Here is a 15788-nt window from a genome sequence, read left to right as displayed (position 1 = left end):
CTCTGACCCTTTCCCTTCCTATGCTGATAGGGACACAGTTCTGATACCATTTGGTCCCTGTCCCTTACAGTAGGTAGGTGCCATGCGTTGGGATGTACAGACTGCCACTAAAACAATGCATGACATAGACTTTTTTATGTTGTATTTTACTCAAGTTATTGTCTCAGACATATGTACTGTAGTTTTACAAACCGAAAGGGGTGGGAGCTTGTGCTTAGATAACCAGCAACTGTAGATATTAAAAAGAAAACAACAAGTAGCCATAACCTACAACATGTGTAGCATGCGTGCATATTCTCTCTTCTGCACAAAAGGTCTGCGCATGCATATAGTTCTGCATAAGTTGATTTTATTAACGTGTTTACAAACTATTCACAGAAAATTGTAAATAGCCTAGTAGTCTACTGTCATGTAGTTAATGGGATACTGTGCAGAGTTGGGAAGTTATGGTAAGCCCATTTGGTGTGAATACACACACACACACTGGGGAAATTCTCTCTCATTGTTTAGTAGCCTGATGATATGCACAGTGCGTACAGCCGTACACCTGCAGACGCGCCTGCACTCATCTATTACTTGAACTCATTGGCAAAGTGAAACTAACTTCATAGAGGTGTGGCAAAACAGTTATACACAGTTAATTACTTTCTCTACTGACTGACCATGGGTTACTATCGAAAACATAGCCTGGAAAAAGCAAAACTTACTTACCCAAATAATGTTCGAATGACAGAACGTTCCGTCTTCTCGTGGCCGTTCTTGAGTGCGATCTGACTGCCTGCTTGACTGACTGTGAGTTTTTGCCTGCCTGGTTTTGACCTCTGCCTGCTTCTCCTCGACTGTGTCTCTGCCTGAAGATTTTGTACTTTTGCCAAGTTTTTTCTGTTTTTTGCCTGCCTGTTTTGTTGCCGGTGAATGAAGACTGGCCTGCTGCCGTGAAGGAGGATTGACTTTTGTGTATCGCCTGCACCCTCTCTGGAGTGTCCAGTTCCCTGTCCCTGTTTTTCTCCTGCTGGTGTTTTGCCTTCTACGACTGTTTTTCCTGAACTGTTTTTTGTGCGTTTTTCTGAAGACTGCTTTCTGTTGAAGATTGGCCTAGTGTGTTCCCTGTGGATTACTCTCAGGACTGTGGAAGCTCTGTTTTTTTGTCTCTGCTAATAAACCTCCTCCTCTGAGACAATTCTGGGTGTTTGTCTTATCTGAACCTGAGTCCCATTCTCTGAAAACGTGACATAATCACTTTTATCCGTCATTACCAATTTGCAAATGATGGTGAATAACTACTCATTGTGAGATGTATTTTGTAATATCTTTATTATAATGATGTTTCCCATTGTGTAATTTGTAATGTTTTGCATGGATGTGCACTGGTGCACATTTCTGTGGATGAGAGAAGCAGGGTGCGTTGTGCACCCACTCTTGTCACTGTTGATAATGTGCTCTTAAAATAACATATATACTCACCATGGATTTCTAACCAGGTTTCTCTTGGTCAGCGGCGAAATGATTTTTAGAGGGTGTAAGATAGCAACTTTGGACCGTGTGCCAGAATACACCTTCTGCCAGACCCCTGAGCGCAAAGTATAATAAAAGTACAGTGTATGGCGAAAAAATCCGAGAGTAAGGTAGGAATAAACTTTGTATCGGGATAGTAATCCACTTTGTGCCAGGTTTTGTGTCGCAAAAATAGGGCCATATGTTTTATTTGTAAATGGACTTGACATGGCATTCAGCAGAAGGGTATGCGTTTTGTGATGAGTCATAGGTCTTCTGTGTTCAACCTTCAGGTTAGCCACTCCACCCACCTTTCCTATTCGCCTTATTCACCCAGCGGCCAGAACGAGGCTACAGGGTACATTTGTCATCACACTTCAGTCTAGCAGATGGTGGTAATGCACTCCGTTTGCAAACTACCAAGAAAAAAAAAAGCTCACAGAAAAAGAAGGGTTAGCTGGCCTGCCAGAGTAACATTCTTTTTCAGTGAGTTTTTTGGCAGTTTGCAAATGGAATGCATTACCACCATCTGCTAGACTGAAGTGTGATGGCAAGTGTACCCTGTAGCCTCGTTCTGGCCGCCGGGTGAATAAGGCGAATCCTCTTCTGTGTGAGTGTGTGTGAGTTTGTGTGTATATGTGTGTGTATTCTCCACAGGCTTTCCCTACAACGTAATTTACTTTCAAATGTTTAGAACACATTTATTGTTGAGTGATGTTGAAGTTGATTGTATTGCTAGCTATTCATAAATAATATATTTTATATATGTACATAGTTTTCATATTATACTGATTTATAAAAAGAAGTTGTATCTGTTGAATGAAATGTATTTTATGTCTCTATTCCGAAATGGTCTAAATTAAATATATATTTAGTTCCTTTACTACTGGTAATGTTGTTTTTTTAAATGTCATTCTTATTGACTATCATTTCCTTATACAAACAAATAGTTTATTCTTATAGACCAAATAAATCTAAACCATTATGTCTGACTATATTATCAGTTTTTATCTATATTTGTATGTTGTTGGTGAGAAAGTGAATGTGAATTTTGTCAACATTCTTAATCCAGTTTCCTGCATTTTTTTTACACTGGTCACTAAATTTATCACAACTTTTGAAAAGTTAAGGATATTCCAATAACCCATGAGTTGCTAAACATGTTAGACACTATATAGTTCTCTATCTTGTAGAGAAATATGATGAAAATTCCTTTATATGTGAAAAAAATTAATGTTTTACAAATTTTGGTTATACATTTGGAGAGGATTTTCCAAAGACTGTAGTGTTCATTACTATATCAATATTACATATGTATTTATCATTTATCATTTAATGGAATGTTCGGCTTGGGCACAAATGGGTTAAATTATTTTAGGCATTTTAAATGTATAACATTCTTTACACATTTTATCAAGACTTTGTTTTATGAGATGGGCTTATTCATTATTGACCCATGAGATCTTTGTGTGTTCTTGTTTATAGTGTTATCATGTGTTCCCCTCTAGTGGCTCTGTGTGCCATTCATCCTCCTGAATCCCATCCCTCTTGACATCAGCATAACAGCCTTCAATCACACCTACCAACCTCCTTGGATTGGTCATCTGCAGACACAGGACATCTGGAGATGGCTGGATGATTCTTTAGTGCTGGCAAGTAGCTTTGAGGGACAAAACAGACTGATATCATGAACTGCGTATGTATGACACGCCAATGGCCACTAGTGTGTTCTCTAACGCATAATAGCATTTTGGCGTGTTTATCAACGTCATAACCTAACCCTAATGCGGAAGTGAGACGTTAAGTGGCGTGTATGTTCACGCGGAGTTGACATACACGCAGATAGCTCAAAATGCGTGCAGATAACGCGCCAGTTGGCTAAGTGGATCGTATATTTACGCAAAACCACCAAGTTGGACAGAATGTTTTCTTATAAACTGGGTTTTTGTCACTGGGTTGTCACTGACTAAAAACCCAGTTATTGGAAATTTACACAGCAAGTAGGCATACATCAAATAACAATTTACACTCCATCTCTGGCTTGATGTAACAATGTGTTTAAAAAGTGTTTTTGAATGTGTACGCTTCATATACACTTTAAAAGCATACAAATATGCTCTGGGCAGATTGAATAAGTACGTAAAGCGGTACAAGTCTAAATTACTACAGTGATTCTAATGGAATATCTAATGTCAGACAGGCAACTTCAAAATTGGTTCTGATCTAAATTGCCCAGGGTAAGATAGGAGTTTCAGTGCAGAACAGCCTCAGCAGGGATATTTCGCCTGATTGTATGTCTCAAATGGTTTAAATTGATCATACTATAATGCTGCCGTAGCTTAGTCTTTCTTGGACCTGTTTACAGTTTGTTTCCCATTGTTTCGAAATACTACACACAATCAACACAACACCACACCCAAGTAGCAGAATCCCTAAGATGTTTTGCGAAATGAAACACCAGTCAAAACTATACAATTATGTATAAAAAAATATTTTGTTGTCATATCACAATCACATCCATCATATGATCCGGTTATGTTTGAATCAGTTACACACAAATGTATACAATTCAAAATGCATTGACAAAACATGTTTTCTTAGAATATAGTGTAGGCTAGGCTTGATTTTGTTTGAGTGTGTATTCCCAGCAAACACGCAACGTTCCGGGAACGTTCCCTGAAGGTCATGGTTATGGTTATGGGATTTGGCAGACGCCAAAGCGACACACAAATACAAAAACAACATAATATTTAAAATGTAACAGGGTACAGATTAGAATGTTGGTCAAACTATATTAAGGAGAATAGCAATAATAAACAATTTCAATTCAATCAATAGCCTAATAAAATAAGCAATGAAAATGAGGGAAAAAAGCAATAATTAACAATAATGTCCATTTAATCAATAATATAAAAACAATGACATGGTAAGACTACATTAAGGAGAATGTCAATAATAAACAATAATGTCAAATTAATCAACAGCCTAATGGAAATAAAACAATATTATACAAACTATTACGCTTAAGAAGCGCTTAAAGAATTAAGTGCATGTTGAATAGGAATGTCTTTAGACCCCTCCTAAATGACCCAAAACTACCACAGGAAAGGAGAGCACTGGGCAACTCATTCCACCAACATGGAACCACTGAGGAAAAGAGTCTTGAATTAGACCTTGTGTTTATGACTGGTCGACACAACAGACGCTCATCAGAAGACCGCAGTGGGCGGTTGGGGATGTACGTCTTAATTATTGAATTAAAATAACTAGGAGCAGATCCAGTCAGTGTCCTATAGGCCAAAGTGAGAGATTTAAATTTAATTCTGGCTACTATAGGGAGCCAATGGAGAGTAGGAGAGGAGTTACATGTGTCCTCTTTGGCTGATTGAAGACCAGGCGTGCTCCAGCATTCTGAATCAACTGTAATGATCTTATTACACAAGCGGGTAAGCCAGCTAATAGTGAATTACAAGAGTCCAGCTTGGAGATGACCATGGTCTGAACAAGAAGTTGTGTGGAATCTTGTGTTTGATAAGGTCTGATCTTCCTGTTGCAAAGCATAAACCGACATGATTTTACAATAGAAGCTACATGCTCATAAAGGTCATAACACAGACCTTTAAATGTGAATTTATAAAGCTCTTGTACTAGCATGGAATCACGGATTGTTTGATGTCCACCTGAGTTAGGGTGCCATGCGAATTGTAAGAAAAGTTTGTTGTGTGGGTTACAACATTGAATCCACTTACCTGTGTAGGTCTACGGGTAGCCTCCCTGGATTGCTGTACGCAATTTCTCTTGAACAGTCAAACTTTGTAACGTAGGTCTTCAAACAGACCAGGTTGCTATGTCTTTTCAACTTTGTAACTTTTATATTTTTTAAACTATTAATGAAAAACTTTTTAAAAATCCCCATAGACTTAACATTGTGATTGAGACATCACAATACGGCCATTAAGCAATTAGAATCCTATGCCAGGTGGCCAGGCCACCTGCAGCAACAGCCAGTCTCAGGCTTTACGCATACAATCTGGCTCTCTTAAGACTACACATCCTGTTCAACTGTTTCCTCTGCCCAAAACTGTTTCAAAATAAAAGTCCTCACTACAACAATTCACTGTTAAACAATTTAACCCATTAAACTACTGAACTTTTTAACTGTTCAGCCATTATAACCGTCACTTGTCATCAACTACGACTCCTACCCACTGTAGCTACTTAGCATATTTAACATTGTTAGCATAGTTAACATTGTTATCATTTTTAGCAAAACTGCTAGAAAACATTAGCTAAGTTAGCTAAGTAGCATGGTTAGCATAGCTAACATTGTTAGCATAGTTAGCATTTTTAGCAAAACTGCTAAAAACATTAGCTAAGTATAGTTAGCATAGTTAAACATTTTTAGCATAACTACTAGCAAACATTAGAGCCATTCCAACTTTCAGTTATCGCCAACTATCTACCTATACACAGCCATTAAACTATTTGAATATCAACATTAATTAAAGATGCCCTGCCACACGTATTTCATTACTTGTGGTAATGTCTGAAGTTCTACCATGGACTCTGTAACATTTTTTGTGGAAAACATGCCTTGGTTACCTTGTTTCAAGCCATTCTAGTGTGCTATTGAAAGCCTGCATGAAGACTCGGCTCGATTTGCGCCAGTTCTCATTAATATTCAACGAGCTAAGCTGGTTGACTCTGATTGGCTAACAGCTAGTAGGTTTTAGCCTGGGTGTTCCCATGCTGCCTTGCGCGCGATTTGATTCACGCTGCTAAGGCAGCCTGGAGACCATGGAGCAATCACAGAACAAGGGGGAAAGCAAGACGATGATGAGCTATGCACAGACGCATTTGATAGACATCCGTGGCACCCAATAAACGGATCTGGGCATTTTTTTCAAATACGAGAAAATGAACGTTTGGTTGCCAGACCACGTCTCATTGAGAAGTGGTGGCGCTAGCCAGGCTAAGTAGGTTTAGTAGTAGGTTTGAACTTAGCTTGGCTAGCGAGCAGGGTTTCCGTTGTCCGGTAATTACCGGACACTGGCTGGAAAAAAAATGAAATATCCGATTGAAATTGGCTAATAATCCCGTCCTCCTAACGCAATCTGAATTTGAGAATAAGCCTTAAAATGTAAGCCTATATTAAAGCAATACGTACTGGCTATGTTTTTAAATGTACAGGCTCTACCGTTTGAAAGCTATTAAACAACACGCATAGCCTATGCTGCATTTCAAATAGGAAACATTTCAAATAGGAAGCGCACACTTAAAACGTCCATGTTAAACAACGAACAAATGAGTGAGGCGGTTCAAACCCAGGCCCAGGCAGACTAGCCTTAAAAGTTTTTTCAGAGGCCAGACGCGATGGATGATGATAAATTGGTAACGTCTGAAGCCTCAGATGTCCGGTCAACTCCACCACCACCAGATAAAAAGCATAAGTGTCGGGCGTATCTATCGGAATCATGACGTTGGAAGTGGAGTTGCGGGGTTGCGGCCGCTCCAAGACACTGTCATTCTCCGTGTACACTGGACATGCAACTGTATTCTGTACCCAAAGCATACAGTAGGCCTATGCTTTCTCTGTCTATGATCTGCAGGGTTAGGGCCTCCTCGACGAGGAGATTGCTGGTCCGCGGATAATTTCCGGCACAATTAAACGGTATCATTGAACCACGGACCGAAAGAAAAAGAAATTATACATTTCCCAGAATAGGAAATATTTCTTAATTTATTGTTATCAAATAAAGAGACATAGCCTTAGGGGGTAGTGGTGTGAGCGCTCATTCTTGTGTGTGCGCAATTGTGCAAGTTGGAACAGCAACAAACAATGTAGCCTTTTTAAAACAATGAACGAAGCGGACTCTTGCTGTCCATGAAAACATAGATACTGGCTAGATCTTGTTAGGCATGTTTCCATAAGTTAGACTAATGAACATGTTGCATTCTATTCAGCCTGATTATGTCATTCTTTAAGCTACATAGCCTGTCTCCAGTTTTCCTCAACTTGACTAGGTAATTCAGAAGCGATAATAGGATATTTGACCGGCATATCATCAAAATGTCCGGAAAACGAAACTTCTGCCGGTCACTTTGACCGGCACCATTTTTTCCTAGCGGAAACTCTGCTAGCGAGTGCTAACATTGTCCAAATGTGCATAAATAAAACCTGCTAGGATAGCGAGTTCACGTTAACAATTACATTTTACTTACAGGCACTGGTTTCACTTGTCATCAACAACGACTCCCGCCAACTGTAGCTAGTTAGCATAGCCTAGTTAGCTTAGTTAGCATTGTTAACATTTTTTGCAAAACTGCTTGAAAACATTAGCTAAGTAGCATGGTTAACATAGTTAAATATGTTAACATAACTGCTAGCAAACATTAGAGCCATTCCAACTTTTAGTTATCGTCAACTATCTACCTATACACAGCCATTAAACTACTGTATTTGAATATCAACATTAATTAAATTTCAGTCTGTCAACAACTTTTAAACTATTTACATTCAACTTTTAAACGGTCTACTTTTAAACTATCTACATTCAACTTTTAAACAGTCTACTATTCATATAAAGCACTAACCCAACTCCGCTCCTTGATTTCAGTAGAACCAAACCTTCCAGTTTTGGGATTTTGTGATTAGCACAGAATATGTTTACATGCTAGGCATAAAAAAATATGTTTTAATATACAGTATATATACTATACATTTAAAAAAATGTTAATGTATTAATACATTTATTGGACAGAGTATTGGAGCGCTAGGTTTCCAGTGTTTTCACCAGCGAACCCTGTCTGCCGCCACTGCAGCCAAAGCGCAGATCACATGTTTTGCTGCAGCCATGATGATCCTTATCCTGGGCATTCCATCTGTGTTGATAGGAGCAGTGGCTGTGTCTACAGGTTTGGGCTTTTTATATATTGCTAAACATTATGCCAATAGTTTTTTCCAGAGCCATATAAAGGTAGAGTTGCGACAATGGGTGTTCAAAATTCCGTTGGTCACGTGGTTTGTGTAAACCTCAACTAGTTCCCGGAAGTGATTGACAATGGATTAGAATGCATTAAATAGGCTATTGTTCAATGATAGACAGAGCCACGATTTTGGGTAATTGACAGTCAATAAATGCATTGATATACAATATAACACAGTGTAATTATTGTGTAAACTATGTAGTTATCCTACCATTACAACAATATTAAATTAAATTCCAGACCTTATATCTTAGCCTGCTATATAAGGTGACCTTTTTTCCGCCCTTTTACGTGTCACTTAATATTAATTTCTGTACAAAATCAAGACGGGAGATTCTTTAGAAAACGCAATTGCACCCACCCCATAAGTGTATCTAAATTATCGCTATATAAAATAAACAATAGACAAACCCCGCGTTTCCTCTGGTAGTCACTGATCTGAGCTAATGAGCGAATTACCTAGCCAAGCCTAGCCTATCGTTGCGGGAGAATAAAAAAAGGTTTAAAGGTTTTTTAACATCTCCAGTGTAATGGTGGGCATTCTAAGTTAACCGTAGCATTAGGCCTATCTATTTAGTAACCCCATGGTAATGCTGAATGTGATCATAATAAAATATAAAACGTGACATGTAAGTCCTTCGATAAATAACCAGGCTATGAACTCATAAACATGAACAGCATTTTGTCATCGTTTGTCATTCACCTTGCTGTGAACAGCATTAAGATGCTAGAGCTTGAGATTCAGACAGGTGAGCACCTGAGAATGGTGTGCATCGTGTCAGAAAATAGCAATTTGATCAGTGATCATGCATCATCAGCGCAAGCTTGGTTTGAAACTTTCTGAGGATGGGGATTTTACACGATCCTTCATCACTGGGCTAGCCATCACTGGGCTAGTGTGCCCTGCTGTGTTAATATGACCGTGCTGATGCTAACAGCTGCAGCTCCCTCAAATCTAGGTTCTCTCATGCATATTAGCCTAGCTTTTGCCAATGAAAATGAATCAGGGCTGCCAACTTTTCAAAAAACCTTGGAGTGAGATTTGGTGGGGCCAACCAAAATTTTGCTGCGGAAATTTTTGTTTGGCTCATTCAGCATTATACCGTACAGTAAAAAAAAAACGTACATCAGTGGTTCTCAGGTGTAGGGAGCAGGCATGGACAGATTATGAACTTTCGGGCCCCTGGACCCACATGTATTAAGGGGTCCCCACTAATTGTCGCACATGTGGAAGGGGGGTTTGGGGGTCCTCCCCCAGAATTTTCTTCATTTGTTTGATGTGATTTCCTGTATTCTGGTGCATTTTGGTAGCTTAGAAATCTAGACACACCCTAGCGGCAGCAAATTACATTTGCTTCCAGGGCTAGTCTAGCAACTCTCCGTTGGCTTGTGAGCTCGAAAAATTAAACTTCTATCAGGCCAATCAAATCGTCTATAGAGTCGTTAGGGGGGCATAACATAATGATTGATGGCAGAGTTGCAACGGTTTGGCTTAAATTCCCTGCTACTTGAAAACAAAGAAGATGGATATTGCTGTTGGCCAACAGTGTGACACGAGTTACGCTTGTTTTGAGATGGCAAAAGTTTGAACTAGCCAACTAGCTCCGTTGGTGGGAAAACGCATGGGACTCAGTGCTGTCCTTTTGCGTGCAGAGGGAATTTGAAAGACAACCGATTATCCCGCCCCTCTGACTGAGCACTGCGAACGGTGAGTGCCCAGACCATACATTTTAATGTGGGTCTGGCTCGTCAGGCTATTTTGGGGATGGCCAATACTAAATTCAATCAGATTCATAGCCTACATCCTGATGTGTTGATATTGAGGCAATGATTCCATGCAAAGGCTTGGGCTTCAGGGCACCCTGACACCTTGGGCCCCTGGGTCTGGGCCCAGAATGCCCGTGCAGTAATCCATCCCTGGGACCAGGGTCCCAGAGTTAAATGAACATTGGTATCAAAAGGATCTAGCCTACTACTAGGACCATGGGCGTCGGAGGCATTGTGAAAGTGGGTGGGACATTTCAGAGGGGGGGTGTGGGGGTCCTCCCCCAGAAAAATTTTTTTGGACTAGATGCAATTTCCTGAATTCTGGCACATTTTAACAGGTTATTTAGATACTTCTATATAACAAAATAAAGCCAGCCTATGAAATTAATAAAAAGTAAATCATGCATAATTTAAAAATAACTCAATAGGCTACTTGGCTACGCAATAAGGTTTCCATTAAAGCACCGCAGACGTTCAATGAACGCATGAAAGCGGATGGTTTGTTTGAAATCCCGACACTCTTTCAACTACATGGAACGTAATAGTGATCATCAAATACCTCCCCAGATTTCAGTGCCCATCAGTCCGAACATTTAACAATATAATCAAACAGTCCAAAAGTAAATTAAATATCAAACTAAACCGAAAATGTCATGCTTTTGAAGGCCTACCAGTATGCCGCTCCAAGAAACGCATGTCTCAAAATAAAACTCGCATAAGAAATAAAGGGCTGTCTCGAATACAATCCTGCCCCTAAAGGCCTGTACTTTGTCTTAAGACCCCGGCCATAATTTGAGGATTTACAGTATCTAAGTAGACAAACTGGCTTCAGATATCCAACAGAGTGAATAGAGATTGTGCAGCTGTGGTTAGTGACGTGATGCTGTTAATGGGGAGTTTTACATAGCCTAGCGTAAACCTATAGGTTATTATTTGGCGTACCTAAAAGGCTTTTTACCTTATCAAAAGTGAGGGGGATGACTGATCTCTTCAACACTGCAGGGGATTTGGCGCTTGTCACTGTGTGTGTGACAGAAGAGGAATGGGAGAATGCGTGTAACAAAACTAACGCATTCTCCCATTCCAAACTAACAATTTTAAAAAGTGGGTGGGTGTTTTGTAAGAATTTAAGAAATGTTTGTATATTTTAACTTTTAAATGCATCAATCAGGTGCACTTTCAAAATAAAATCAGAGGTCAAACTTGCTTATTTTTATGGAAATATTTGTGCTGTAGCCTAAGCTATTTTGCACTTCAGAATTATAACCATGCACACACAGGTGGAATAGTTATGGTGATATTGCAATAAGTTCACAACCACAAAAACATATGCTACATTTCACAGTTCAGAAATGTTCAAAAATGTGTGTACATTTCAGCACTCAATGAAATTATGCAGAAGTGGTCACCTGTGTTATTCAGCTGGTTTATTTAAGATAATATATTGGTCATTGTAATGGCCAGCCTACATGCTATTCCTTTTTCAGGATGTACCCATATCTGCATGATGTGAATGTTTGCATATGGCTTATGTCAGGCTTTATATCAATATTTGTGTCTCGTTATTTGATTTTCTTCATATTTTTGCATTAATGTCACTAGGAAGCATGCCAATATAAATATATTCATTTATCTGTAATGGGATTGGCTGGAACCTGACAATATAAGAACCATGATGGTGGGATAATCTATGGCTGAGCAATTTACAAAAATGTATGTAGGCCTATTGACAAATTGTCAGACACCAAACAGGACGAGGACCACAATTGCGTCACGTTCAAAAGTTTATTTAAGGGTTGGGGGTTTCAGGGGTTCCGGGGGGGGTACAGGAGTTCCAAGAGTCTGCGTGTGTGTGTTCCCCCAGTAGCCGAACAGCGAAGGCAGGAGCTGGATGATCCGGGAAGTCCTGGGGGAAACACACACACAACAGCAATTGAAACGAAGCAGCAGTACAGTCAAGGACTAGGCGGTATTCGTAGAAGCGGGACGGAAGGCAGGTCAAGATACCGGGGCTGGAGAACACAGAAGTAGTCGAGCGGGTCCGGGATCACAGGCAAAGAGTCAGAGGCGTTTTCAATAAACAGGCAGGTAACTGGTGCTGGTTGCAGACGATCTGACAAGTGTGGACTGAAAAGCAAGGCTTTATATAGAGGGCATGATGAGTGGTGAATGCAGTGCAGCTGGTAGGTAACGAGGGTGAGGCAGAGCAGAGCAGGAACAGGTGGAGGTCATCAGACTTCAATCAGCACGTGTTACCAGGCAGAGAGAGAGCTCATGACAGAACCCCCCCCCTAAGGGACGGCCCCAGAAGTCCTCAAGAGTGACACCACGTCGGGAGGGCGGAGGGGAGCCGGTGGAGGGCTAGAATTCCTCCGAGCGGTCCGAGTGAACATCCTCATCCTCGGAGGGAGCTGGAGGGTCGTGGACAGAAGACGGGACAGGTACCGAGACAGGGTCAGGGTCAGGCACATGACAGGAAGCCGGGCGGGCAGGACGGTTAGGGACCCCTCTGGGGCGGCCCCTACGGATTGCAGGTTGATCAGGATGCAGACGGTGGAAGTCGGCGATGAGTGTCCGGTCCACAATCCGACTGGCTGGCACCCAGGTTCTCTCCTCAGGTCCATAGCCCTCCCAGTCGACGAGATACTGGAGGCCCCTACCTCGCCGTCTGGACCGAAGCAGGCGTCGAACGGTGTACACCAGCCCACCGTCAACGAGGCGAGGAGGAGGAGGAGGAAGCGGCACGGGGACCAGCGGGCTTTCATGCGTCGGCTTGACTTTCGAAACATGGAAAGTAGGGTGCACCCTCATGGAGGTTGGCAACTGGAGCCGGACTGCGGTTGGGCTGATGACCCTCTGGATAGGGAACGGGCCGAGGAATCGAGGTGCCAGTTTACGCGATTCCACCCGCAGTGGGAGATCCTTGGCTGACAGCCACACCTTCTGGCCAACACGGTAGGCGGGTGCCGGCGATCTTCGGCGGTTAGCCCCAGTGGCATAGCTGACAGCTGACTTGAGTAGCGTGGCACGAGCTTGTGACCAGGTACGACGGCAACGGCGGGCATAGGCGAGGGCAGACGGGCAGGACACATCTCCTTCCTGGCTGGGGAACAGGGGGGGCTGGTAGCCATACACACACTGGAAAGGTGACATACCAGTGGCAGAGCAGGTGAGGGAGTTGTGAGCATACTCTATCCACATCAGTTGTTGTGCCCAAGCCTGGGGTTTGCGAGAAACCATGCACCGCAGCGCCTTCTCCAGCTCCTGGTTTGCCCGCTCGGATTGACCATTGGACTGGGGGTGGAACCCAGAGGTGAGACTCACTGTGGCCCCTAGAAGACGGCAGAACTCCTTCCAGAATGTAGAGGTAAATTGCGGGCCTCGGTCAGAGACAACATCCCTGGGCAGCCCGTGTAGACGGAAGACATGATCAAGAACAGCCTGGGCAGTCTCTCTGGCAGATGGCAGTTTAGGGAGGGGAATGAAGTGTGCCATCTTGCTAAACCGGTCAACCACAGTGAGAATGACAGTCATCCCACCTGATGGTGGGAGGCCAGTTACAAAGTCCAAGGAGACGTGGGACCAGGGTCGTGTGGGCACAGGCAAGGGCTGGAGTAAACCAGCGGGGGGCCGAGTGGAGGACTTGTTCTGATTGCAGGTGGGGCAGGCACGGACGAATTCTCGGACATCCCTTCTCAAAGACGACCACCAAAAGCGCTGGGCAAGGAGATGGCAGGTGCGGGCGGAGCCCGGGTGGCAGGCAAGGCGGGAGTTGTGTCCCCACTGTATGACCCGGGACCTCAAATTATCTGGGACGAAGAGACGACCGTCTGGGCATGCACTGGGACTGGGATGGTCACGGAGGGCCTCTTGAATTTCCTCCTCGATATCCCAGGTCAGGGCAGCTACGACGCAGGGATCGGGCAGAATTGATGCAGGTTCCTGGGAAGGGGCGTCATCCTTATGAAACTGACGGGAGAGAGCGTCCGGCTTGGTGTTCCGAGAACCTGGGCGGTATGACAGGGTGAAGTTGAATCTGGTGAAAAACAAGGCCCAGCGGGACTGTCTGGGGTTAAGACGTTTGGCATTGCGGATGTATTCGAGGTTTTTGTGATCGGTCCAGACCAGGAACGGAACTGTGGACCCCTCCAGCCAGTGACGCCACTCCTCCAGGGCAAGCTTGACAGCCAACAGCTCACGGTTTCCAACATCATAATTGCGCTCTGCAGGTGAAAGCCGGCGAGAAAAAAATGCACAGGGGTGCAACTTGTTGTCCTCCTCTGCCCGTTGAGAGAGTATGGCCCCGACTCCCACGTCTGAGGCATCCACCTCGACAACGAACTGCCGGTCTGAATCCGGCATCTGGAGGATGGGGGCAGTGGTGAACCGGGCCTTGAGGGTATGAAAGGCTGTGTTGGCCTCTGGGGTCCAGGAAAAGGGGTGTTTGATGCTGGTCAGAGCTGTGAGGGGAGCGGCGACGGAGCTGTAGTTCCGGATGAATTTCCGGTAGAAATTGGCAAAACCGAGGAATTGCTGCAGCTTCTTCCTATTCCCCGGAACTGGCCAGGAGGTAACTGCCGAGACCTTTGCGGGGTCCATCTGGATATTGCCTTCAGCGACGATGTATCCCAGGAATGACACAGTCTGAGCATGGAACTCGCATTTCTCCGCCTTGACATAGAGAGAGTTCTCCAGGAGCCGTCGAAGAACCAGCTGGACATGACGGGTGTGTTCGGACAGAGTTCTGGAGAAAATTAAGATGTCGTCCAGGTACACGAAGACGAATTTATTCAGCATGTCCCGCAGCACATCATTCACCAGCGCCTGGAATACCGCTGGGGCGTTGGTGAGGCCAAATGGCATTACCAGGTACTCATAATGGCCGGTGTGGGTGTTGAATGCTGTCTTCCACTCGTCACCCTCCCTTACTCGCACTAGGTGGTAAGCATTTCTAAGGTCCAGTTTGGTGAAAATAGTGGATCCCTGGAGCAATTCAAAAGCAGAGGTGAGTAAAGGCAGAGGGTACCGGTTCTTCACTGTGACATCATTCAGACCTCGATAATCAATGCAGGGGCGAAGAGAACCATCTTTCTTTCCCACAAAGAAGAACCCGGCACCAGCAGGAGAGGAAGACGGGCGGATGAGTCCAGCTGCCAGGGAGTCCCTGATGTAATCCTCCATAGTTTTTCTTTCAGGAGGGGATAGTGAGTAGAGGTGACCTTTGGGTGGAGCAGTCCCAGGGAGGAGATCAATGGCACAGTCGTACGGACGGTGTGGGGGCAGAGATGTGGCTTTGGTCTTGTTGAACACCTCTCGGAGGCCATGGTAACATTCAGGGACATTAGAAATGTCGTGGGCAATGCTGGGGGGTACTGAGCCGGGGGGCAGCGAGGCAGCACGCAAACAGGTCAGGTGGCAGGCATTTCCCCACTCTTTCACAGTTCCGGAGGCCCAATCGAGGTGAGGATTGTGGAGACGGAGCCAAGGGTAGCCCAGGATTAGGGGTTGGCCTGGAGAGCTGAGCAGGTGGAAGCGGATGG

General features: G+C 43.6%; 1 protein-coding gene across 3 annotated transcripts in view; it reads left to right on the top strand.

The window, feature by feature from the left end:
• The window catches only part of LOC121698222 (high affinity choline transporter 1-like), a 53010-nt gene that overhangs the window by 27917 nt on the left and 9305 nt on the right, over nt 1-15788 (top strand). For all 3 annotated transcript variants that reach the window (XM_042080134.1, XM_042080135.1, XM_042080133.1), the window contains 2 exons: nt 3003-3146; nt 8256-8409. In XM_042080134.1, coding sequence (XP_041936068.1) covers nt 3003-3146; nt 8256-8409 — 298 coding nt within the window. The remainder of the gene's footprint in view (nt 1-3002; nt 3147-8255; nt 8410-15788) is intronic.

Source organism: Alosa sapidissima, chromosome 23, assembly GCF_018492685.1.
Source record: "Alosa sapidissima isolate fAloSap1 chromosome 23, fAloSap1.pri, whole genome shotgun sequence".
NCBI classification, from domain to species: Eukaryota; Metazoa; Chordata; class Actinopteri; order Clupeiformes; family Clupeidae; genus Alosa; species Alosa sapidissima.
Note: the sequence above shows the minus strand (reverse complement) of the source record. Positions and strands in the feature narration are given on the sequence as shown.